At 40.3% G+C, this 25,658-nt stretch overlaps 1 protein-coding gene across 3 annotated transcripts in view; it reads right to left on the bottom strand.

Annotated features, from left to right (window-relative positions):
• The window catches only part of clcn6 (chloride channel 6), a 36,462-nt gene that overhangs the window by 4,914 nt on the left and 5,890 nt on the right, over positions 1-25,658 (bottom strand). For all 3 annotated transcript variants that reach the window (XM_069141536.1, XM_069141537.1, XM_069141538.1), the window contains 10 exons: positions 16,286-16,353; positions 15,739-15,797; positions 15,495-15,627; positions 14,646-14,759; positions 6,204-6,370; positions 5,926-6,037; positions 5,188-5,317; positions 4,659-4,812; positions 2,083-2,239; positions 566-672 (listed from right to left, as the gene is read on the bottom strand). In XM_069141536.1, the coding sequence (XP_068997637.1) occupies positions 566-672; positions 2,083-2,239; positions 4,659-4,812; positions 5,188-5,317; positions 5,926-6,037; positions 6,204-6,370; positions 14,646-14,759; positions 15,495-15,627; positions 15,739-15,797; positions 16,286-16,353 (1,201 nt within the window). The remainder of the gene's footprint in view (positions 1-565; positions 673-2,082; positions 2,240-4,658; positions 4,813-5,187; positions 5,318-5,925; positions 6,038-6,203; positions 6,371-14,645; positions 14,760-15,494; positions 15,628-15,738; positions 15,798-16,285; positions 16,354-25,658) is intronic.

Below are 25,658 nucleotides of genomic sequence, written 5' to 3'. Positions count from 1 at the left end.
AATCTCATATCAATTCTGTTTATGATCCACAAATAAGTAAATATAGATTAAAAAAAAATCTCCTTGTTTAAAGGCATACACTATAATAACACTAATAATTTTGACCATTACATCCTTATGGCCACTTGTGCTGGAACTAAAAATTTGAAAGTTTGGTCTTGAAGTTTGTAAAAAACAAAAGATGTGAGTCGGGTGTTTTTTGATGGAGGTACCAAGAAAGGAAGGAAGAGACTGGAAGAGACATGAATAAAACGGTTTGTGTGATGTTTGAGAGCTGTATGTGGGTGTACCTTCCTCAACTTAAGTGACATCAATATTACAGAGAACAGGTTTGCCGTATGTCCTGCACTGTTGACATGCTCAGAGAAGGCTGGACTGCATCAACATGCATCAACATGTGCATGGAAAAAAGATAGCAGTGTGCCCCTCGACTGCCAATGACACATCCTCAACTGCACGGTGCACACAGGTGAGCCCAAACCTCAGAAAAACACCACACATTACAGGACAGTCCTTTGCACATTGCACATAAACAGACCCTTTAGTCTTAAACAACAAATCTTACTTGTCCATCTCAGCCTCAGTCTCCCACTCCAGCAATGGTACTCCTCTTAGTTGGATGTGGATGTCATAGATGCCCTTATTGAAGAAATCTCCAGTCCACTTGGCAACCTAAAAATAAAAAGCAAACCATTTACCACATGGAGCCAACGTATAAACAACAACACTTGTAATCTGCCCAGGATTCCCAGATCTAAAGGGGAGGGTGGATTATTTTCATGATGAATACATCTGACATTTAGTGTCATTAATGATTAATCCCAAAAAAGTGTTTTCTTTAAAGTTTGAATTTAGTGTATGAATGTCATGGAATGGTGGCCATTAAATTGAACAATATCAAAATGTGTCTACTGACTAATCCACTATTAGCTCTTGAGTACTGGATGGAAATAATGAAACAGACATGTATTCTGAGGCTCAGCCTTCCCAACTGCAAATCTTTTCTCCAGTGCCCATTAGGAGGTTAATCAGGCCCTGATAACACATGCAGACACTACAAGGAAAGTTTGCTACATTTGATGTAAATGTCAAATCAGTGTTGATGGTAAATGTAGTCAGTTGAAGCAATACATTTATCAGTAAAGTCTCTGTGACTCTGGGTAGCAGCTGCAAAGGTTGTTCTTCTGGCACCAGCACCATTATCTGACATGTACTGTGAGGTACTTGGTGGCTGGATGAACTACAGGTTAACGGAGCTATCTATGTAGCCTAGGGAAGTGTTCAATCATTTGTTCTTTTCACTTGTACTGAAACTAGTCTCTCAAAATCCCAAAATAGGAGCATGGAGGAAATTATGGATGATGATACATTTTACAGTGTTTTGGCTGACTCAGACATTCAGCCATATTTATTTGAGCCAGAATATAACATCAAGGAAATGCAGCAGGAGGCTGTCAACAGAAGGGTTCAGTGTCTTGCCCAAGGACACTTCGGCATGTGTAAAGGAGGAGCCGAGGATCGAACCTCCACAACCTTTCAATTGGTAGGACACCCTCCTCTCCCATCTGAGCCAGAGCTGCCCCAGTGATACAACTATTTTTGTCACCTAACACTGCTTTCGCCATCAAAACGGAATAAAGTAGTGGTAGATGGCAATGTTTGACAAGCGGTTTTCTCAACACACATTGTGTTTTCAGTGGCTGCAAATGTTACTGTATAAGATCAGTACAGTAGCTCTCATTAAACACATTGTCTGGGTACTTATATTTTTGTTATTGTTGAGTGGGTTCTACAAGGTGAGATTTGGCAAAGGGAACCAAAGGATTTGGGGGTTAAGTGTAGAAGCTTGTGTGCAACGCATCCTGGTGAAACTCAATTTTCTTCATCAATGTACCATGCACTGAGTAAATTCTTGCTTCAATTGACTAGTTTACCTTTAAGACTGAGTCCACATAAAAAGTGGTACTATTCCCCATACTTTTCCGGGACTTGTAAGACAAACATGAAATAATTTCCTTATTTCCTTAACATTCCATGAATTAAAATAGCACTGTGGCTGAAATATAAAACATGGCAGTGTACCATTAGAGTGATCATGATGGGCAGCCCATAAGTGATTTCATTGGTAGACTCAATGAGGATGACAGTGAGACTAATGGTCATTCTGACCACACCTCCGAGGAAAGCGGCAGCCCCAATCAGAGCAAAGGTTCCTGAGTAGATGTCCATTTCCAGTTTTCTAACAGAAGAAAAACACACAGAAACAACCAGTAGAATCACAATGTAATGCGAGTGTGAGGTAAGAAACAGCAGAGGGAGAATGTACAGCATTGAAAGTGTCCGGTGAAGTGCATGAAGAATTGAGCCAACAGGCTATCTCCGACAGCAAGCATGAACAAACGGTGATTACTGTAAGCTGAGAGGAGCTCAAAGCCTAGCTGTGACAGAATGGTGTAACTATTCACTGTGCTACCAGTACAGTGCAACGAGGCTGTGAACCTGTCAGACTTTGGGGGCAGGCCCTGTTTACGCACAGCCCTTTGCACTCGGCCTTCAATGTAACCAAAGAACAACATAACTACAATTACTGATTGTGATAGGTATATATACTGCCTTCTTATCTTGTGTGAGACATATTTTTAAGTTACAGACTATTTTATGTATCTTAATTTGAAATGTCCCCAAACTACCTGTTTTACTGAATATAAATAAGATATTATTTCTACCCATCATTTGGGTCTATTTAATCCGGTGGCTTTATTCTCAAAAGTTATCAAAAAAGAAACCGTGCTGGAAAATGCAATTATGTTTGTCCCATGACCTTGCCCCCTCTAATTTGTCAATTGACAATTGAATCTTCTTTTTTTTTTTTTTTATCCAAACAACCTTTTAGCAAAAAGGTCTTCATCAAATAAACCCTGCTTGCAAAAAAGTTGAGACACTAAGTAAAATGTAAATAAAAAACTGACTAATTATTTGTAGTTGTTTGCCCCAGCAGTCTTTCACAGAGTGGTGAACCCCTCCCCATCTTCACTCTTGAGTTATTCTGCCTCTCTTTTTATAGCCAATCACATTACTGGCCTGTTCCAATTAGCCTAATTAGATGTGAAATTTCCCACCAGGCGTTTCTTTTGGCATTAAACAACTTTTCCAGTCTTTTGTTGCCACGGTCCCAAATTTTATGAGATGTGTTGCTGTCATCAATTTCAAAATAAGCATATATATTTTTCATAAAACAGTAACATTTCTGAGTTTTAACATTTGATATGTTGTCCTTGGTCTATTTTAAATTGAATATGGGTTTACGTAATTTGAAAATCACTGCATTCTGTTTCTATTTGACTTTTAACTATTATTTTGGAAAACGGGGTTGTAGACAAGAAGTTAGAAGTAAGGGATAAATGTGTGTATGGGTATGGGCCCAAGCATGCACTTGTGTTTGGGGCTAGGGCCCCAAGACAAATATTTGCATAGAGGCCAATCACAATTAAATGCTACAGCTGTGACAGCAGAAAAAGTGCAAGGAATTGAAATGAAAAAAAGAAATCACCTTGTTATATGCCCTGTGGACCTCCATGACCAGCTCTGACTCATTATGAGTTTTTGGCTTCAAATGGAGTATTTCCCTTCGTAAACTCACATATTGTACTCTTACATGTTCGTACTCTTACTCGTGGATTTCTACAGGGTAGCGTTGTCTCAAATTGCATGCAGCTGTTCTGCACTTACTGGTGAAAAACGTAACATTTGAATGCGTTTCCTGCCAACATATCTGCCGGATTTAATTACTTTACCCAGAAATGAATGTCTTTTAGTGCCCTCTGTTTCATGCACACAAAATCATACTGATACCTTCTGCCGAACAGCGGTATGGGGGTGAAATATAAACAATTTTGTGCGGTGTTCCGCAACACCTGCATCTTCTCCAGACACTGCAACTTGGAAACACTTTGGTCCTTTCAGTTCAGTTTTTGACCCGTTTTGTGTGCACCATCCAGGCACTTGCAGTCTACTGTATGCTTCCATTCTTGACAAGGCGAATGCACTTATGCACTAAAAAAAATGTGTGTTACTGCGCAAGTAAGCTACGGCATTTAGAACACAGCATTTGTTTCGTCATTTGAGGCATTCATTATTTCTCAAATATGTCCAACATTCCCCTTTAGTTCAACCAATTTGGGAAATGTGTTAAACTTTCTTCATGTCTGTTCTTCTTATGTATTTGTGAAGTCCAGAGTTGGATTCAGGTTTGTTAGCCTAGCTTAGCATAATGACTGAAAGCAGGGGTAAACGGTGTCAACTATTCCTTCAAATCAGGCTCTAAAACATTTTTCCTTTACATTGATTGACAACCTACGCTATAAAATGTGTCATGCTCAAGCACTTTATTGTAGAATTATATTTTTGGAAACCTGCGGGCAGAAGAACAAGGTAATGAGAGGTAAAAATACACTTATCTGGCTAACGTGCCAGCTAGCACATCTTGCAGACACAGTTTGTGTCCACTAAATGAATAAAAGCTCAACAATCACAGTTTTTTAGCTTTGTTTTGGGTGCCACCTGGTAAAAATAAGCTGGCTCTTTGGATTTCATAGCGCTGAGAATGAGAGACAGTCAAACACTGGTCAATACAACAATTGGGAGAATTTAGTTCTTACACTTTGAGGATGTTGGCAACCAGACGCCCAAAAGCTGCCCCGCACAGTAATGAGGGGACAAATAGACCGCTGGGAACAGACACACCATACGTCCAACAGGCCAACAGGAAGTACACCAGGAGGAACACTGACAGAGTCACCATGCTGAAGGTACCTAAGAAGAAGAACAACAAACATTTATGTAGATGTAGATTCATTTTGATCCTCTTTGTCTCATTCTCCCCCTCGTGTCTTTGTTGTCTTTGTCTCGTACTTTTTGTGTGTTGGTTTCCTTTGTCATTTTATCTTATCTCTTAAGGTGGGCTTCAGTTTGTCCTCCTCCCAAGTCTTCATGGAGAAGAGCAGCTTCTGAATGGTCTGGACTTAGAGTGCTTTATGACCTTAGCGGTCTCAAAGCACTTTACTATCCCAGCAAAAATAATATGGTCCCAACACTACATGAATCTTTGAGTGGCAGAACGAATTTCAGAATGAGATGATTTAACTAATATTGAGCTGTTATGATTGTGTGTGCGTGTGCTTATCTCACCATCCTGGTGGAAGAGCTGGTGGATTGCAGCCTCTTGTGGGTTGAAGAACAATGTTGCCATGTCATTGTAGGACTTGTTGGAACAAAAAAACTGGCGGATGGTTGAGTTAATGTCTTCATTGCCAGCCAGCTGAAAAAAAAACTCAACTTAATATAAAACAGTAAAAACATGCTGAATATAGAAAGACTATTGAGATTATCGTACAGTGTGCTGTGTTACTTCAGTCAGTAGAATTTATGTGAGGCTCACCAAGTTCAATTTAAGATCTATTTAATTCAACAGAGAACATCATTTCATAGCTATTCCACTATCTGACCGGCAGAAGTATCAAATGGTAGAATAAATTTGTCACTACTTTCTAGTTGTATGTAACAATAATTGCCAATGACATAATTAATAAAACTATTTTGACATAGACCCAGAAAAGCAACACTACAACAGCAGGCTAGATTAACAACTGAAAAGTAACTCATTCATTCTAGTTAATTTGCTAAAATCAAAATAATCTTCCAGCCACTGTAGGAGCAGTCATGACAGTGTTTCAAAATGCAACCACATACCATAACATTTTAGAACTAACATTACTACCTACAGCAGGCAAGAGAGAATATTTAAGACTTGCAAATTAAAAATAAGACTTCATGACTTGTAAATCTGATTCAGCTCTTACTCAGAAAAGTCCAGCAAGAATACTTGTGCTCACTATTGTAACGATGGATGAAAGAAATAATACTAACCGTTGTGTTATGAGTTGTGGGGGAGGACAGGTCACGACATTCACCTAACAGCACAGAAGCTGCAAATATTGCCACTGTTGTCACCATGGAAACCAGCAGACTCTCGAGAACTCTAAAAGTGTAAAGATAAGAACATCTGTAATTTCATGCTGGGAAGGAAATTAGTGTTTTCTTTTCAAGTATGCGCTTTCAAAAGCACATTTGATATTGATAGTTAATGTCTGACTGACAGCCGTAATGTTGTGTAAGATGGACCTTTCCTTGTGTGAACAGGTCACCTGATAAGCTTGGCCTTGGGATGGATGTGTCTGATGCGATACTTGGCCAGGTTCTTGTTCATACAGTTGAAGAGCGCCCCCAGCAAGCCACCTACCACACCCATGAGGACAAAGAAGGCCAGGTCCACTGCTGTCCATAGGTGGCAGTTCTTATCTCCATCTGGACACTGATCATCATACAACAGGGTGATTTATGATGATACATTACAGAGTGGATATATAATATCAACCTGACAATAATAATAATAATAATAATAATACTAATAATAATACAAATAATAATACATTTTAATATAACAGTTTCATTCATAGAGTGCTTCTCAAGAGGCTGATAATGGCTCAATGTAGCACAGGAAATTTGATTTAATTTTAAAAGCAGTTCTGAAAAGGTGAGTCATTTCCTGAACAGACAAATAAGTGCAGTCATGGATGTGGTAAAATTCTAGAAAGAGGGGGAATGGAGAGGAATCTTTCCCCTCAGGTCCTATGTTGGATCATGGATGTTTGGAACAGGAGGTTGGGACCAAGAAAAATGGAAGCTGCATGATGGGTGGTGAAAAGGTGGGGGAAGTTGGACTTAAGATGAATGGCCACAGAGAATGCACATGCAGAACTGTAAAGTTAACAAGCACTAATACATTATTCAGTTTGGAATATATACATCCAGTTGATCGGGTAACAGCCTATGATATGTTATCGATGTTGTCATGCGTTCATGGATGTGGGTAGTTTTATTGTTAAAACCCCTGGAAGGGAAGGTGTGGTTGTTTGTATTAGGTTCATGGTGAACATGGCAGTTGTCAATAAAGAAGTTGTAGAAGAACCCTAAATGTTTGTGATCTTGTAGAGCAGGGGTCTCAAACTTAATTTACTTGGGGGCCGCTGGAGGCAGAGTCTGGGTGAGGCTGGGCCGCATCGGGTATTCCACAAGAAAAGCTTTGTTAAAAAAATTCCAATCTTCTCAAATGTCTTTATTTTTATTTTTTTAACACAAAATAAGATGAAAAAATAAATAAACAAATTAAGAATTAATAAGTAAATAAATCAGTAATAAATAAAATAATAATAATTAGATTTCTCTAGTCAGCAACTATGTGTGGTTTCTTCAGTCTTCTATATCTGCTGTATTCAGATTTAAACGTCTTTATTAACAGTTCTTTAACCTCAATGGGTTCTTCTGGACATGAATTGTCCTGAACATGAATGGAACATTGAAGAACATGAACTGTTCTTCTGAACATGGCTTCTCTTGCCTACTCCTTGCTGCTAGAGACCTGGCAGCGCTTCCTCTCGCATAGCATCCCTGGTATTTTGCATACTCCTCAGCATGTCTAGTTGGATGTAATGACGTTTCAAATTGTATTCCTTGTGCACCGCAACTTTCTCTGTGCAAATAAGACACGTCGCCCTGTGCTCAACAAAGAAATATTGCATCTCCCACTTTTCCTGGAATTGTCTGTGCTCATCACCAACCTTTCTCTTCACTGCAGGCTTTGAAAAAGACATGTTTGGGGCTGTGGAATATATTTTAATTCCACTTGGTGTCACTGTCGTGTTTAGCCGTGTTTATGACATCATATAGAAATATATGTAGTGCTCATCGTGTGAGGCAATGCAAATAAAAAAATAATGACCCCCAAATAACGGTGCGACCCTATAATTGGTCCGGGTTATCGGGGACTGTTATTGCCGACGGACAGGTGTCGGTATGTGACTGCAGACCACATTAGGCTACATTATTGCCTTTCTTTTATCTCGCCGCGTACGCATCACTTTGATTTATTTTGTCAGAGAGAGACATATACACGTATAATGTCTCGCTGGGCAGCGACTTAAAAAACTTTTTTTTTTTGAAGTGTTGTGAACGCAGCGCGCTGGGACGAATGTCTGCGTTTGCCTAATAGAAACGAGGCAGCCAGCCAGGCACGGAAGAAAACTCTCCATGGCAACGCTGCTGTAACTTTCACTCATTGAGAAATGTTTCTCTGCTTGCATCAAGCCCGGTCGATGTCCCGCCCCCGAGAGCCATATACCCCACCGTGATTGGTAGGTTCGTTCAGCTCAGCACACAACACTGGAAAGTGCCATTCATATAAAACTCGGGCCGCACTAACATTAAACTTTCATATTAAGGTGGGGGCCACAAAATATCGTCTCGCGGGCCGCGAGTTTGAGACCCCTGTTGTAGAGTAACATTGGTAGCAGAAGAGGGTCAACCACCAGAGTCTCACCAGGCTTTGACAGGGGGAAGCCTGATGAAACTTTGAAATTTGAACCACAGTCATGGAACTTGAGATAAATAAGGAAACACTCTATGATTTTGGCGCTATTAGGAAGTGCAAGGGAAACAGCGATGGAAATACAAGTAGATGATTTGAACAAAGACACTGGTATCAATACTTTACTTGCAAAACTTGACAATTTGTTTCTTAAAGAAGAAAAAGACAGGACTTATTAAGTTTACTCGAGCTTTGACCAGACTATAAGAGAGTGCAGTGAAGCTATGTCAGATTAAATTATCGATTTTGAATCGCGGTACTTGCGGATTCGCAAGTACAACATGGAACTTCCCAACGCAGAGCTAGCTTTCAAACTGCTGCATACTGCCTGATTGGACATAAAAGATTGACAGTTACCACTCACAGTATATATAGATCTGACTGTTAGGTCAATAAAGTCAGCACTGAAAAGGATATTGGGAGGAAAAATGGCTGCTTCCAGTGAGGGAATTCATCGAGAAACTGCATATGTAACAGCGGAGATGATAGAGAGGTAAGTCATGGCCCCAGAAATATCAACAAAAGACACTATTGCCTGCCAGAATCCAACTGGACAGGTACAATCGCAGATCAAAGTTTGCTGTCTGTCAATCCATATTTCAATGGGCCAGAGACTGTCCACACAAAGGTAAGCAAATCAAGCTAACTGAAGATAATAACAGACGAGATAGAGAAGTGCATCATCCCTCTGTACACAAAAATGTCACCCACTGAAGCAGAAATCTTCATGACAGAGGGTTTTGGTTCTGCTTTTATTGACACGGAATGCACAAGGACTGTGTGTAGACAAGAATGGCTAGATAGCTACATCGCTGGACTCAGCCAGAGCCAGCTGAATGACCTGAGGAGAAAAGCAACACTCAGTTATCGGCTCTTGAGGTTTGGAGATGGAAAAGTTGTTAATTCCACCTGTGATGAATGACGCCCTCTGCTGACAAAAGCAGCCACTCAGGTGTCACGCAATGTGATCCGGTGGGCAGAAGACAGACACTCAGTGGGTAAAGAGGGTTTGCAGGGAGCGCTGCTGCAAACAGACTACGGTGGCAATTATTAGTTAGACTTGTTAAGTGTGCATTGTTGTTACCATTCCTCACGGCTGACTTTAGTTCTGTGTGTGTGAAATCTACCGGTAGGTGAATGTGGAATTTACTGTGGTTTGACTCGTTAATAATATCAGACATGTGGCTGCTCTTTTGGTGTGTAATTACAGAGCGCAGTAGTTTAATGACAAATTACCGCCTGTATCTTCATGCGTTTTTAAACTGCACAGTTTATTGAGAATGCAGTGTGTTAATAGATTAGTGAATTAAAATCTCAGTTATGCATGTTTAATTTCTGGTTTCCATTGTTTATTATGCAATTATTCACTTCTATGATGTTATAATCCATGCGTCACAGTGGTTAACCATTTAATTGTTGGAGATGCATGGTCACACTGCACGTGTGGACAAGGTAATTGTTCGCACAGCATATATAACTTTATATCTGTTTTGATTATTAATTTATTTGCTTCTGTTCCATAACCACACACATACATATACCTTTTGGTTTATTAAAGACTACCTGGAGACATTCAGCAGTGCATTCCGATCGATGCCCCCATACTGGCCACAAGTTTATATGAACCAGCAAAGTATACAGTCCACTCCACTACATTTATTCACTACAACACCACCAAAAGACTTAAAATCCCTGCAAAAATTGGACAGACCAAGTTCTATATTCAAATGGTAGTTGTCCCACTTAAAGTATCATAGTTTTGAGCAAAGCCTCCATGAAAAAGCGGGGACAGTCTTGGATATAGAAAATGATAAAACAGGAACTTTTAACAAACCTGTAAAACTTGACTTCACAAAGTTCTGGCCATTAATGTGTGAACATAATGGACAACAGAAACAAGGACATTCAATGGGCTGACCAGATCTTGATAACTGCAGATGGCACTTTAAAAGACAAAAATTAGCACCAAGTAAGCCATTGTGACGATGAAATTCTGACAATCTCGGAAGAAATTAGTACAGCAACACAACAGAAAATCTCGTTAAAGCAACATAAACAATGTGGTCATTCTCCCGGTGAGAGATGGCAGAGGCTTCTGAAGAGTGCAGAAAATAAAGATTCTAAATGTTCAGTAATCAGTTCAGTAAGTGGAGGGCAGTATCCTTTTTTTATGCTGCAGTATGCTGGGGTGGAAGAATGGCTTACAAGAACACTAGACAGCTGGTCATGCTGGTGTAGTGTAGGCTCACTGGGGGCAGTGGTGGAGAGGCAAATATGGAGGAAGGTACTGGTTACTTGTTATAATGGACAACACCAGCCACCCTCTCCATAACATTCTGGTGGGTTAGAGGACCAGTTGCAGCAGATGGATGGGATGGATGGATGAATGAATGAATGAATGAATGAATGAATGAATGAATGAATGAATGAATGAATGAATGAAGCAAGTAAGTGCTTCATCTATCTATGTTTTTATCACTGCTGTGTATGTCCACCCGAGTTAATGCAAAATTAGCTATGAGCAATCTACACGATGCAACCACAAGGCAACAAAATAAGCTACCGGACAGTATCTTTATAGTGGTGGGTGATTTCAACCACACCAATTTCAACAGTCTTACACAAATTTTACAAGAATGTTGACATCAAAATAAAGAAGGGAAAAACGTTGGACCAGGAGCTTCATATATAAATGATGTGCACTCTGGTTTTCAAGCACACAGTGGGATGTATCTAAATTAAAGTGACATGAGAATGTGCGGGCCGTGGCGCAAAATCTCGACCAGCTGTGAGAATGTACGGGGCTGTGCCGCAAACTCTTGTCTTGCCGGTGACTTGTTGATTTTAACCTGCAAAGTACTGAAACTCCCCAAATGTTTCGAAATAAAGTTTCCACCACAGTTTCTGGAACATCTCTATGAAGTAGTCTATGAAAAAACATAATTATGTCCAATTACGACTGCCAAAAGATACAGACACTCCTTCTATATCACCATGCTGTGTGCCCTATGGCTAATTTCCCGCAGATGAAATGCCTTGCTCACTGTGCCAGCAACAGGTTTGCCAGGGAAAATTGCAATTTTCTTTGTTTATGTGACATGGATGTTCAAGCACATCAAGGGCTTTACAGTTGCTGAGGTGCACCAACATGAATGACACAGAGAGGTGATGCACACAGATCCAGATAGTGAAGGTGAAATGAATTTCTCATATCACGTCATATAGATCCACTTTGTCATTCAAATTGAAACCAGCTGTGTAGTTTGTGCGACTAAGCCATAATTATTCCATAAGCAACTCTCAACTGTGAATTATATAGGTCTAAGCAAATCAAAATTTCTTTCAATATTACATGGACACTGTCTCACCAACATGACCCAGAACTTTCTGGTCAGTTGTAGAGCACTGCAGCTGTTGAAGTGCAGGATGAGGCCATGAAGTGGCAGATTCAGGAAAGTCTGGTTTGAACCCTGAATATACTTTGGAATTTTCACCGGAACATGGCAAACTGATCATTTTCATCGGTTGCAGAAATCCAAGATAACGAATGACTGCCTGCATTAGTGGTATAAGATTCAGCGCCGCAGATCCCGAAGACCTGATCATCCTACAGATCTGTATCATGCAAACAATTTTTTATGCTGAAAATCTGAGCAAAGCCACTATTTGTCGCCTGATCAAAAGTAAATATTTGGCATTGGAGCAATTCTCACATCCTAATGACCTTCATTACCAGTGTTTAATGAATTACCAGTGATTAAATTCTAACTGAAAAGCAACAGGATTAATTAAACCTGGCTGTTACCCTAGTCTGGAGCAGGCTAGTTTCACAGAATAAATCTCAATGGTAACTTATGTGCCTCTGCTTTTGTGAAACCGAACCAAGGCTTAATTAAGACAGGATACCTGGGATACCTTAATCCCTTATCCAGGTTTTGTGAAAAAGGCCTCAGGACTGAGGAAGCCTAATAATCACTACAGGACTGTTTTGAGGACACAGTTTGGGAGCTCTGAGACACCGGTAATCACAAAATGCTTTGAGAGACTGTTGCTGTCCCACATCATCGCCCGCATCCCCCCAATCTCGATCAACACCAGTTTGCCTATAAGGCCAATAGATCCAATGTCTGATGCTATTTCCTTAGCTCTTCACACTGCTCTCACTCACCTGGAAAATCCCAAAACCTACAGCAGGATGCTTTTTGTTGACCTCAACCTTTAACACTATCAACCTGCACAAACTGGTCAACAAACTGTAGACACTTGGTCTACATATCCACTTCTGTTTGTGGATCAAGGACTTTCTCACCAACAGACCCTAGAACGTCAGACTAGGTAATCAAATCTCCTCCACCAACATCCTCAACAACGGCTCTCTACAAGGTTGTGTTCTCAGCCGACTTCTCTCCACCTTATTCACCTAACACTGCATAAGTGCCATCTGCAAGTTTAATGACAGTGTTGGAGCTGTAGGTGGATAGACTGCATATCTATCTATCCATCTATCCATCCATCTATGTGAGTGAATGTGAAACATGTCAGAAATACAGTCAAACTACGTCTAAGCCTGCTGTTGGCCTACCACTGGCATCCGAGAACAACAAAACTGTGGCTGTTGATTTGCATGAAATTAAACCAGGTAGGTGTTATCTTCTCATTATTGACCACTTCACAAGATTTAGTGCTGGAAGCATTCTGACCACACAGAAATAGTGAAGTACTTTATACATGACTGGATAAGTGTGCACGGTCCACCTCGGAAACTGCTTAGTGACAATGGGGGAGAGTTTAACAATGATAAGGTGAGAGATCTGGCAGAAAAATTCAACATAGAAATAAAGACCACAGGTGCCTACAGCCCATGGAGCAATGGGCTCCGAGACAGACACAACCAAACAATGACTGAGATTATAATGAAAGTGAGGACAAACATCTGTTATGAATGGAACACTGCAATAGACTGGGCTTTTATGGCAAAAAAAAACACCATTGTCTATGGTTAACTCAGTCTAAAAGTCTAAGGACTGCCTCATCAGTCCTGAACCATCCCTTAGTTATGCTGTTATAGGCCCAGGCTGCTGGGGGACCTCGTTATGCGCTGAGCTTCTTTTCCCTCACTCTTTAACTCTCTATCTTACCATCACATCCCATTAACTTCATGCTTTTTCTCTCCTATAGTTTTTGCTTATTATCTGTTGCCTCTCTATTCAGTTCCCTTGTTTGCAAGTTTCTGTTCTTTCTTTTGCAGATGTCCCGTTATGAAGCTGCATTTTTCTGCTCTACGATTGTCAGCCCCACCAACAGTTCATGTTTTGGATCTCTATGCTGTCCTTTTCTCTCTCTGCTCTCCCCTCACCCCAACCGGTCGAGGCAGATGGCCGCCCACCTCTGAGCCTGGTTCTGTCGGAGGTTTCTTCCTGTTAAGAGGGAGTTTTTCCTTCCCTCTGTTGGAGGTTTTTCTCCTTTAAAGAGGAGTTTTTCCCACCTAGCTTATGTGGGAATTGTTTGAATTGTTGGGTTTCTCTGTATAATATTGTAAAGTTCTGCTGTAAGGACTTTAATGTGTTAAGTGCCATGAAATAACCTCTGTTGTGATTTGGCGCTATATAAATACAATTTAATTGATTTTTTAAAAATGTGTTGCTGCCATCAAATTTCAAATGAGCATATATTTTTTATAAAACAAAAAGTTTCTCAGTTTCAACATTTGATATGTTGTCTTTAGTCTATTTTCCAATCTATTTTCCAATAAAATATGGGTTTACATGATTTGCAAATCAATACAATCTGGGTTTTTTACATTTTACACAGGCCTGAATTTTTTTTGAAAACTGGGTTGTTCAGACTCACTAATTCTTTGACCATTTTTTGATGTGGAAAGATGAGAGTTCGGAGAAATGAATGGTGCGATTGATGGTGTTAAAAGCACCAGTGAGTTTGGGGGTGATTTTGAGAAGGGCTGTTTCCGTGCTGTGTCTTGTGTTGAATTGAAATGTATCATTAGCACAAGTTTGCAAGCCTATGCTGACCCCTCTGAGCAATCTGTGACTGCACACACAAACATTATGGGTGTTTATTTTAAGGGGAGGCTGTGCGATGAAGGTTGGCAGTTTGCTTGTGTTTAAGGTAGTTGCTACTTGACTTTGACTCTTAGACTATTTACCTTGAACTCTCCAAAGTTGAGTAGACCAGGCAACTGGAAAGAGCCCCACTTGTTGAAGTTGATCCCTGAACGGAAGAAATTGAGCGTAAAAGTGGCCGACATAGAACAGAAGAGCTGAAACAGAAGAGGCAACACACAAGCTTAGAAAAGGAACAGTTTATCTTATTCACCATGGTACACCTAAAATAGCTCTGTAGGACCATAGAGCAAACACAGCTGTACATAATACAAATAATGAATGACAGAAGAGCAAGTTGAATTGATCATTGTGGTAAAAAAAAAAAAAGTAACATTTCTGAAAGAGAGAAATCAAAGCTAAAAATTGTAGCAGTCTCCAGTTATGCTTGCAGGGGGGCGACTAAAGTGATGTTTTGAGCTAAACGTTAAAATCACCCAATATGCTCACAATGACTTTGTTACAATGCTGGTGTTTAGAAAGTAATATCTCCAATAGTCATGTTATTTTAGGATGTTAACATTTGTTTAAGTATGAAGCACACCGTACAGCTAAGGCTGACGGGAACGTTATTAGCTTTGCAGGTTTGGTCTAGAATACATGCAAATAAACCAAATACCAGACAAAGTCACAAAGTTCTAACCTAATAAAAAACCTCAATAAAATGTCAGAATATTATCAAATTTACCCAGAGAGGAACCTAACCCCCCCCAAAAATCTATATACAATAGAGAAAAATAGAAAAGATATTCAGGTATTTCAGTCTGTGCAAAAGTAGTGGGCTAATGTACTCTGCCATCCCTAGAGCCTTGCTGCTAGCGTGGCTAAAAACTACTGAGTCAGCAGAAAAAAAACACAAGTGGTTTCAACCATTATAGCATAAGGTGACCAACCACTTTCCAAGTAAGGGCCTGGTTCCAGAAAGAGGAGCCCTCCTCCAGACTGAAGAGGGTGCCACCTATTGGAGCACCAAAGGCAGCAGCTACTCCAGCAGCAGCACCAGCTGAAACAAAGTCTCGTTTGTCTCTGAAGAAAAGAAAAAAACACATGATGAGCTATACTTGATAGTATATACACTGCCAGCGAAGTGAACAGTCTGCAGTATTTTACTAATGAAAATGTATAGCACAGCCATACCTATCACTGCGGAAGTAGGGAAAATCAAATTTGATCCTCTTGAAAGTGATGCTCTGAAACTGATAGAGGGGGGAATATCTGATGAGTACACTTCAATGAAATGCATCAGTTTATTATAAACAGTACTGTGCAAAAGTTTGGACATTTAGATCGTATACATCAGGGAAGCACCTAATTGATCCCAAACATATTCTGCATCCTGAATAATAAATAACTATCCTCAGCCACAAGAAGAAAAAGGAGTCCTGCAAGAGATGGCTCTGATCTTAAAACCTTAGAATCAGTTTGGGATAACATGAAGAGACAGAAAAAAAAGTAGACAGACTAATACACAGAATAACTGTTGCATGTTCTCAATTATGCGAGAACAACCTTTCTGCCAAGTACCTTAAAAATGGAGTGACAATGTATCCAGGAGAACCGGTGCTGTACATAAATAAAATTTGACATGTGAACCCTAAAACCCTAAACACCCTAAGAACATGGCCGTTTCATACATACATACATGCTCTGAGTATAAAAATATATCTCAGTTGCAACGGCGTACCTGAGGAAGGCCAGCTCCCACGATGGCGCCACTGTGTATCATCGGACCCTCTTTCCCCACAAACAGACCTGAGTGGATTCAGATTCAGACAACTTTAATGATCCCACAAAGGGCAATTCATTTGCAGTTTACAATCAATACAGTCAGTCAGTCCATACACTCAATTCACAGACAAGTAGTATAGTCATAGATCAACAGATCAACATACAGCCTTGATACAAGGAAAGGAGCAGCAGTATCTAAAAAAAAAAAGGTATAGATACAAATAAGTTATAGTCCATACAAGTAACCATGATGAAATAAAAGACTTAGGGCCTGATTTACTAAAGGTTTGCGTGCGTAAAATCATGTGCACCGCCGGCAAAAAAAATTCCAAGCAGATTTACAGTGCATCCGGAAAGTATTTACAGCGATTCACTTTTTCCACATTTGGTTATGTTACAGCCTTATTCCAAAATGGATTAAATTAATTGTTTTCCTCAAAATTCTACACACAATACACAAATGATAATGTGAAAAAAGGGTTTTGGACATTTTTGCAAATCTATTAAAATAAAAAAATGAAAAAATCACATGTACATAAGTATTCACAGCCTTTGCCATGACACTCAAAATTGAGCTCAGGTGCATCTTGTTTCCAGTGATCATCCTTGAGATGTTTCTACAACTTGATTGGAGTCCACCTGTGGTAAATTCAGTTGATTGGACATGATTTGGAAAGGCACACACCTGTCTATATAAGGTCCCACAGTTGACAGTGCATCTCAGAGAACAAACCAAGCCATGAAGTCCAAGGAATTGTCTGTAGACCACCGAGACAGGCTTGTATTGCGGCACAGATCTGGGGAAGGGTACAGAAACATTTCTGCAGCATTGAAGGTCCCAATGAGCAGTGGCCTCCATCATCCGTAAATGGAAGAAGTTTGGAACCACCGGGACTGTTCCTAGAGTTGGCCGCCCGGCCAAACTGAGCGAAGAGGGGAGAGGGGCCTTAGCCAGGGAGGTGACCAAGAACCCGATGGTCACTCTGACAGCTCCAGCGTTGGTCTGTGAAGACAGGAGAACCTTCCAGAAGGACAACCATCTCTGCAGCACTCCACCAAGCAGGCCTGTATGGTAGAGTGGCCAGACGGAAGCCACTCCTCAGTAAAAGGCACATGACAGCCCGCCTGGAGTTTGCCAAAAGGCACTTGAAGGACTCTCAGACAATGAGAAACTAAATTCTCTGGTCTGATGAAACAAAGATTGAACTCTTTGGCCTGAATGCCAAGCTTCATGTCTGGAGGAAACCAGGCACTGCTCATCACCTGGCCAATACCATCCCTACAGTGAAGCATGGTGGTGGCAGCATCATGCTGTGGGGATGATTTTCAGCGGCAGGAACTGGGAGACTAGTCAGGATGGAGGGAAAGATGAATGCAGCAATGTACAGACACATCCTTGATAAAAAAAAAAAACCTGCTCCAGAGCGCTCTGGACCTCAGACTGGGGCAAAGGTTCATCTTCCAACAGGACAACGACCCTAAGCACACAGCCAACATAACAAAGGAGTGGCTTCGGGACAACTCTGTGAATGTCCTTGAGTGGCCGAGCCAGAGCCCAGACTTGAACCCGTTTTAACATCTCTGGAGAGATCTGAAAATGGCTGTGCTCCCCATCCAACCTGATGGAGCTTGAGAGGTCCTGCAAAGAAGAACGGGAGAAACTGCCCAAAAATAGGTGTGCCAAACTTGTAGCATCACACTCAAAAAGACTTGAGGCTGTAATTGCTGCCAAAAGTGCTTCAACAAAGTATTGAGCAAAGGCTGTGAATACTTATGTACGTGTTATATTTTTGTTCTTTATTTTTAATAGATTTGCAAAAATTTTAAACAAACTATTTTCACTGTCATTATGTGGTATTGTGTGTAGAATTTTGAGGAAAAAAAATAATTTAATACATTTTGGAATAAGGCTGTAACAACAAAATGTGGAAAAAGTGAAGCACTGTGAATACTTTCCGGACGCACTGTACTAACGACATGCAGTGAGGATTGCGTCTTTCAAATGTGAAATTTAACACACATCCATTTTGCGTGTTTGCCTGCATGCGTATATAATATTGGGCGTTTCTGCTTGAAAGTGCAAAATACTGGGAGATAAATTTGCAAATAGAACAATTTAGCAACTGCAATGATATTTACTAAACCTGAATATTACAAATAGAAGTGATTGTGTGTGTATTTTAGTACATTACATTTAGCTGATGCTTTTATCCAAAGTGACTTACAACAATTTTTTAGGGTTCAGTGTCTTGCTCAAGGACACTTAGGCATGTGGACAGGAGGAGCTGGGGATTGAACCACCAATCTTCCGATTAGTGGTCAACCCACTCTACCAACTGAGCTACAGCCTCCCCTGACTGAAAATATGACTGAAAGGCACGTATTAATCAGATGCGCAAATCTGGAGAGATGCCTGCTCTTATTGTGGTGAGAAGGAGAAACAGGAAAGCAAGGAATATGTAGAGAACGTGGATTTACACCCGTGAAAACATTTTTGAGATGACAAAGGGGAAAAAATTTCAGACATACCGTTTGTCCACAGATTACATTTATGAGTTATTAAATGAACTGAATGGTGATTGACAGGCAACAACAAGAAGGAGCCACGAAATACCACCAATTAAAAAAAACTTCTTATGACTCCGCATTGTCCTGCCTCTGGGTCATTCCAGCGTATCGCTGCTTGGATATCCCACCCAGTCCTGTTATTCAGGTGTGCTTTCCTGGGTGCTGAATGTGTCCCGCAGAATTCACAGGTGACTTCGAAAGGTTCACGAGCACTCACGAGGCACTGAATGAAAAGTCACCTGCTCATCACAGAAAGAGTTGGACCTGCTGATCGGTGTTTGTAGACGATCTAATCCACCATCCCTCCTCTTTTATTTGCAGACATTTTATTATTAAGCCTTTTTTTCGCCTTTTAGTTTTTCCCACAGTATTGACTTTCTTTCTAATAGTCTCCTATATAGTGTTTTGTTCTTGTTATATTTGTATTTCTTAATTTCAATGGCATCAGATTTCCTTTTCCTTTTGCGGTCGCTCTGTTTTCCATTGCTGGAATTACATTAACACACGCAAACCCCTCATTTAAATACAGCGATTTGCACCTGATTTCAATTACGCAATAACTCTTACTAAATCACATGCAAAATGGGTGCAAAACAAATGTGCAAACTGTTGGAAGGAACATGCAATTTAGTACCCTTTATTTGAGATCTTAGTAAATCAGGCCCTTAGAGTAGCAATTTGTTCTACTTTCATATCTCTTTCAAACCATCGGTCTTTCCTGGCCAAAAATGAACTAAAAATTAGTTTTGGAAATAATTGACGCTCCATCCACTGGACTAAAGAGATAATGTCTCTTTCAGAAAAGGCCTTGTTTATTTCAGCAAAAGATTGCCAATCAAATTCTGCACATATTACAACAGCATGGCTCCGTAGTAGTAGAGTCCGGGTGCTAAACTGGCCTGCCTGCCATACAGACCTGTCACCCATTTAAAAACTTTGGTGCATCATGAAATGAAAAATACTACTAAAGGAGACCCCAAACTTTTGAGCAGCTGAAATCCAATATCAGGCCAGAATGGGACTACTTTTCACTTTGTAAATGTTTTGGAACTGAGGAGACCAGTTGCTGGAGTTTTCAAATATTGTAAAGAAGAAGTGATGCAATACAGTGGTAAACATGCCCCTGTCCCAACTTTTTTTAAGACATGTTGTTGGCATCAAATTCAAAATAAGCATATATTTTGCATAAAACAATATAAGAGTTTACACTTTTTATATTTTCTCTTTGGTCTATTTGCAATTAAATATGGTTTGATGTGATTTGCAAATCATTGCAATCTTTTTTTTTCTTCCATTTTACACATTATACATTTTCAGAAACGAGGTCGAATTGTGTCAAGTGCCAAAACTTAATTTCTTAACTATAAAAATTAGAGGACACAGATCATGAATACAGGCTAATTACGTTAACATTCCAGCATTTAAAAATGCAGGTATTATCTTACAACTGTGACCAAATGCTCAGAATGGTCAGAAACAATGTTTATAAAATGCTTTCAGAGGTTAAACAGCCAATGTTGTTATTGGTTAAGAGTAAGTTGTCCTGAAACTGATGGTAGTAGTCAGGTGTTTGTTTCAATGTCAGAGAACCCGTCACTTCATCCAATTCCAGAAAAAGTCGGTAGTCCCTGCATTCCCAGGAGCATTCCCTTTTCCTGGATACCAACGGCAATGTGCTCCATAGAGTCGTGGATGAATTTGTTGGTACCCCTAACAGCTCATTAAAAAAATTGCTTCATTCCTCCTGACAGGTAACAAAATTAAAAGCATTTTTTTTTAAATTTATACCTACATGCCTCTGGTATGTCACAAAGTAAAGCGAGCAAAGAGCGAAAAAAGAGAAAAACATTTTTTTAAGACTATTAAGGCATTCTGGAGCAAACCATGCCATCCAGTGTCAAAAGGCTCTGTCTCAGTCATGGGTCCTCCAACAGGAAAATTATCCAACACACAGCTAAAAATCACCCTGGAAAGGCTAAAGACAAAACATTAAACTATTCTGAAGTGGCCCACCGTGAGTCCTGATATGAATCGTATCAAACATCTAGGGAAAAAAACTGAAACGTGCAGTCTGGAGAAGGCACTATTCAAACCTTGAGACAGCTGGAGCAGTTGGCTCTGGAAAGGTGGACCAAACTACCTGCTGACATATGCAGAAATCCCAACTGAGCTACAGAAGTCCTTTCTTCGCAGTGATTATTTTTGAAGGTTGGGCAACACAATATTAGGGTTAAGGGTCACATCAATGTTGTCATTGCCATTTTCAGTACTTTTATTATTTAAAATGATCTGTTGAATCAAAGATCAAAAGAAAAGTTAGTTTTTTATTAAACATGGAATAAAAACCAATGGAGGCCAGTTTCAAATTATTTCAGAGAAAATGTTCCTCTCGCAGCCACATTCAGGGACGTTATCCATAGTCTCATGGAACTTAAAGTGTACAATGTTATTTGCAACAGTGGTCACAGGATTATCACTCTGCTTGTAGATGGGTTTTATTGGTTTAACATTTAACAAGCTTGTCAATACTTTTTTTTGCTGATCTCCTTTCTGACAGCCCTTTCCTTTGTTTCCCTGTCCCACATGATACCCAGCAGCCGAGTCATCTCTTTTCTCCATTTAAATAGGCTGAATGACTGATTAAAGATTGAAGACATGATACTAAAGAGAGAAATTGGTTGGTTTGAAATATCGCTATCATCCAATTATAGTTGTTGATGGTATCAGCAAATCTGTCAAAATCATAAATATGTCATAGTCGTTTTAGGATATCTTTATAGAGGAAGCAATAATTTCTCTTTTTTCCTATCCATGACCATCAATGTCAATAATTTAGGAAGGCAAAGGGCAGTTTTTTATTGTTGCGCTCTCCTTCTCTCCTTCTCTCTTTGTCTCTTTCTCTCCATCTCTGTGTCCGTTTGTGTATGTGCCTGTCTGTATTGCCCTGAACAAGAAACTAAATCATGTGACCACTTTTTGGTTACAGCTCTTCAACTGTCAGACCTCAAACATTCAATCACTGATGGCTATTATCCAAGGAAAACGCAGTGTAGAGAGGTAGGACTGGCAGTATATAGTGCCGCAGGAGACAAGTTCGCAGTGCACACACACACACACACACACACACACACACACACACACAAACAGGCAACAGCAGTACAACGAGGTAGCCGTCACCCACATGTCATGCAGACAGTGTGTCCCAGGCATTAGTCTTCTTAGAAACACAGATGCCTTCATCGTAAATAATCGGTCATTACGCACAGCTATCATTACATGTCTTTGAGGATGTACGGGCCAAGCAGGGTTTTGAATAAAAATGGCAGGTACGACTTCCACTTGACTCCTGCCAAGATTAAACCAAAGTTGCTTGCTATGATCCGTTTCATACAATACCAACCTAAAAGGAAACTCAAAATAAGAAATAGGTAACACAGACAATTATTTTTTTACATTTCTACATGTTTGCATTTTCTACAGTGGCCCTGAGAGCTCAGTGCACTGCAACTTAAGAAAATACAAGCAAATAGACAAAACACAAGCAAATCAAGAAAATATCCTTTTTTGACAATGCATGCACAGCATTACAAAAAGGCACTGCCAATTAAAAAAAAAGAATACAGACAAGACAACAATACATTACAACAAAAAATTAAATTAGCAATATTTTCTAAATGCTACGCATGCATTGCTAAATGATGAGCTTCTCTTAACCTGCTTGTGTTTTGTCTGTTTGCATGTTTTCTTGAGCTGCAGTGCATTGACCTGTCAGGGAAATCAGAGCTTTGTTTTAATTAATGCTCTGTCTTAGCATAATGTGTTCTTTGCTTCTCCAACTGTGGCTACCTAAATCTGCTGCTTCTCCTGAACAGTGACAGCAAGCAATGCTAGCAAAGAGACTTGTCCTCAGTTTGGGCATAATAAAGGCTGGTCACTAGCACATCAAACATCTTGATAGGAGGGCCTAGGTTTAACTCACAGTGTCAGATATTTACAAACAGATGTTGATTTCATGTAAATCAATAAGGTTTTATAGAGGAATCGACATACTTTTGGCCATATAGTGTATACAATATTTAGTTTTTGTTTTAAAGTGGACAGTCAAATGTCTGATTTGCAAGGGTTTAAATACATATCTTTTTAGTTTACATCATGTGTGAAGCCAGATTAGTCATGGGCCTAAACTATGTAATGCTTGTTTTCAGTACACATTGCACTACTACTAACGTATATGTATTAAGAGACCGTATGGACAAATAACACCAGATACCCCTGATGAGCTAACTTTAGCTAATGTTAGACCCCTGATACTGTGTATGGGTTTTATTGGGTATTCTCGCTATCGTAGCAAGACATCCTCTTCAGCACATAGAGCATCAGGTCATCCTAAAGTCACAAGAACTTACGATGCAGGACACCACTGGTCTACAGATAAATTCCCAAAAGCTTTCACGTCATAAAAGTCACCAGGCCGAATAAACATTTTCTCCTCTTTCGGTTTGGGTTTGACTCTGTCTCATGGTGTGAACCAGCTGACCTCTGACTGTTCTGTCAGCCCCACAAGGTGAAACTATCCAGACCAATAATGTCTGCTGCCCTATGGTGGAACATTGTTACAACTCCACAATGACAAACTCAGTATTCAAGCTGAAACTATAATGCACATATAATGTTTTATTCTGTTTGTTTCTCACGCAAATTAATAACACTTTTACATATCATTCATGTTTATAAGCCTTGCTTATATAGTTAATCTGCAGACTCTCTACCTGTCTTTAGTTACTCATACTTGGCTAACAATATAAACTTGTATTAAGTATTTGTGTAACTGATATCAACAAGTGTTTAACTTTAGTCGTGGTGAACGAATAATGAACTTTTATTCTTGTTCCTGGCCTTACATTACATTACATTTCATTTAGCTGTTGCTTTTATCCAAAGCGACTTACAATAAGTGCATTTCAACCATGAGGGTACAAAACCCAGAACAACAGGAATCAAGAAAATACAATTTCTTCAAGAAAGCCAAACTACAAAGTGCTATCAGTAAGTGTCATTTTAAGTGCTACTAAAGTTCTACTGTTCAAGGTAAGGTCGGAAGAGGTGTGTTTTTAGTTTGCGGCGGAAGATGGCCTTGCTGTACAAGACTCTATCCCCACTCAAGCAGGCCTCTCCTTGGCCTGACGGGGCTTTTTGAGTTTTACCCTAAACCAGGGTTTGTTGTGATTGTATGTGCAGAACCTTTTGGTCGGCACACACCTGTCCTCACAAAAACTGATATAGAATATGACAGTGTCGGTGAGTTCATGCAGGTCTGTAGCTGCAGCCTCAAAAACGCTCCAATCAGTGCAGTCAAAGTAAGCCTGTAGTTCCAGCTTTGACTCATTGGTCCATCTCCTCACCGTCTTGACCACAGGCTTAGATTATTTTCATTTCTGCCTGCAAGTCGGGATGAGATGCACCAGACAGTGATCAGAGAGTCCCACGGTTGCACGGGGAACAGAGCGAAATGCGTCCTTTATAACAGTGTAGCATTGGTCCGGGGTGTTTGTGTCTCTGGTGGGTCACGTAACATGCTGTCTGTATTTGGGAAGTTCGTGACTGAGGTTTGCTCTGTTAAAATCCCCCAGAACAATGAGCAGGGAGTCCGGATGGGTTTTCTCCATGTTGTTTATCTATTCAGCCAGGTGTTGCAGCGCCTCACTGACACAGGTCTGTGGTGGGATGTAAACACTACCCAGAATAAACAAGGAGAACTCCAGCGGTGAGTATACCTTATTTAGGTAACTTCAAGTTGCAATGTAAGCCATTTTATCGAACACCAACCACATTAGGAATAACTGTGAACTTGTCTGCCAGGCGTTAGAGAAGGAGTTCGCTGATCCCCTAGCACAGACAGGCATGATTGCTGCCATGGCCGTTAAACAAGGGAGACAAGAATCTCCAAAGGAATATTACTAACGCTTGCTTCAAGCCTACTTTGGATTTCCCATGAAAATATGTCCACCAGAGCCAATAACAGTTATGCTGTAAGTCAACTCTGAATCTTGGGGCTTCTGCTTAGTTTCGTTCCAACAGTTACCCAGGACAGTCACTCAGACACCTTGGCTTCCTGGCTGTTGAGGTGATGCCAGGAGAGAAAAGGAGCTACGCTGGTCCAGCTCCCACCGTTCATTGGAGCTGTGTTCACTTAAGATTGTCACTGAGTCACTGTTGCTTCCTGCCTGCCAGGGGGGAGAGAAGGAGCTGTTGCAGCTCAGCCTTCACCTGCTACTCGAGGCTGACTGACATTGACTTTAACCTTTGACCATCAAAATATTATCATTTCATCTTTCACTTTTACATTTGTGCCAAATTTGAAGAAATCCCCTTAAAGCCTTCCGGAAATACTGCTTTCACAAGGATTGGCCCACAAGCCTATCAACACTCTGATGCAGAAGCTTTCCACCCTAAGGACAAAACACACAGGCTTAAGCAGAGCAATGTAATGCTCAATGCAGTAAAGCATGCAGACTTATTAATCGGGCTAACAAAAGTACCACTTCACAACCGTATGGCACAACACAAGGCAGCTAACTGTCCAGGTCATGACTTGGAAGTCCAACTACACCTGAGAAACAAGAGACTCTCATTTGAGGACAGCAATGTACACCTTTTGGTCAGGGAAGATGGTTTAAAAGACAATGAACGAAACCATCTCCATTGAACTAGAACGACCATCTCTAAATGAAGAAGGTTGTCTGTGACACCACTTTTAATCC

The sequence above is a fragment of the Embiotoca jacksoni genome, unplaced genomic scaffold, assembly GCF_022577435.1.
Source record: "Embiotoca jacksoni isolate LCO1_2020_lvr unplaced genomic scaffold, fEmbJac1.0.p SCAF_9, whole genome shotgun sequence".
Taxonomy (NCBI): Eukaryota; Metazoa; Chordata; class Actinopteri; family Embiotocidae; genus Embiotoca; species Embiotoca jacksoni.
The sequence above is the reverse complement of the archived record's forward strand: the minus strand, read 5'-3'. Positions and strand labels throughout refer to the sequence as shown.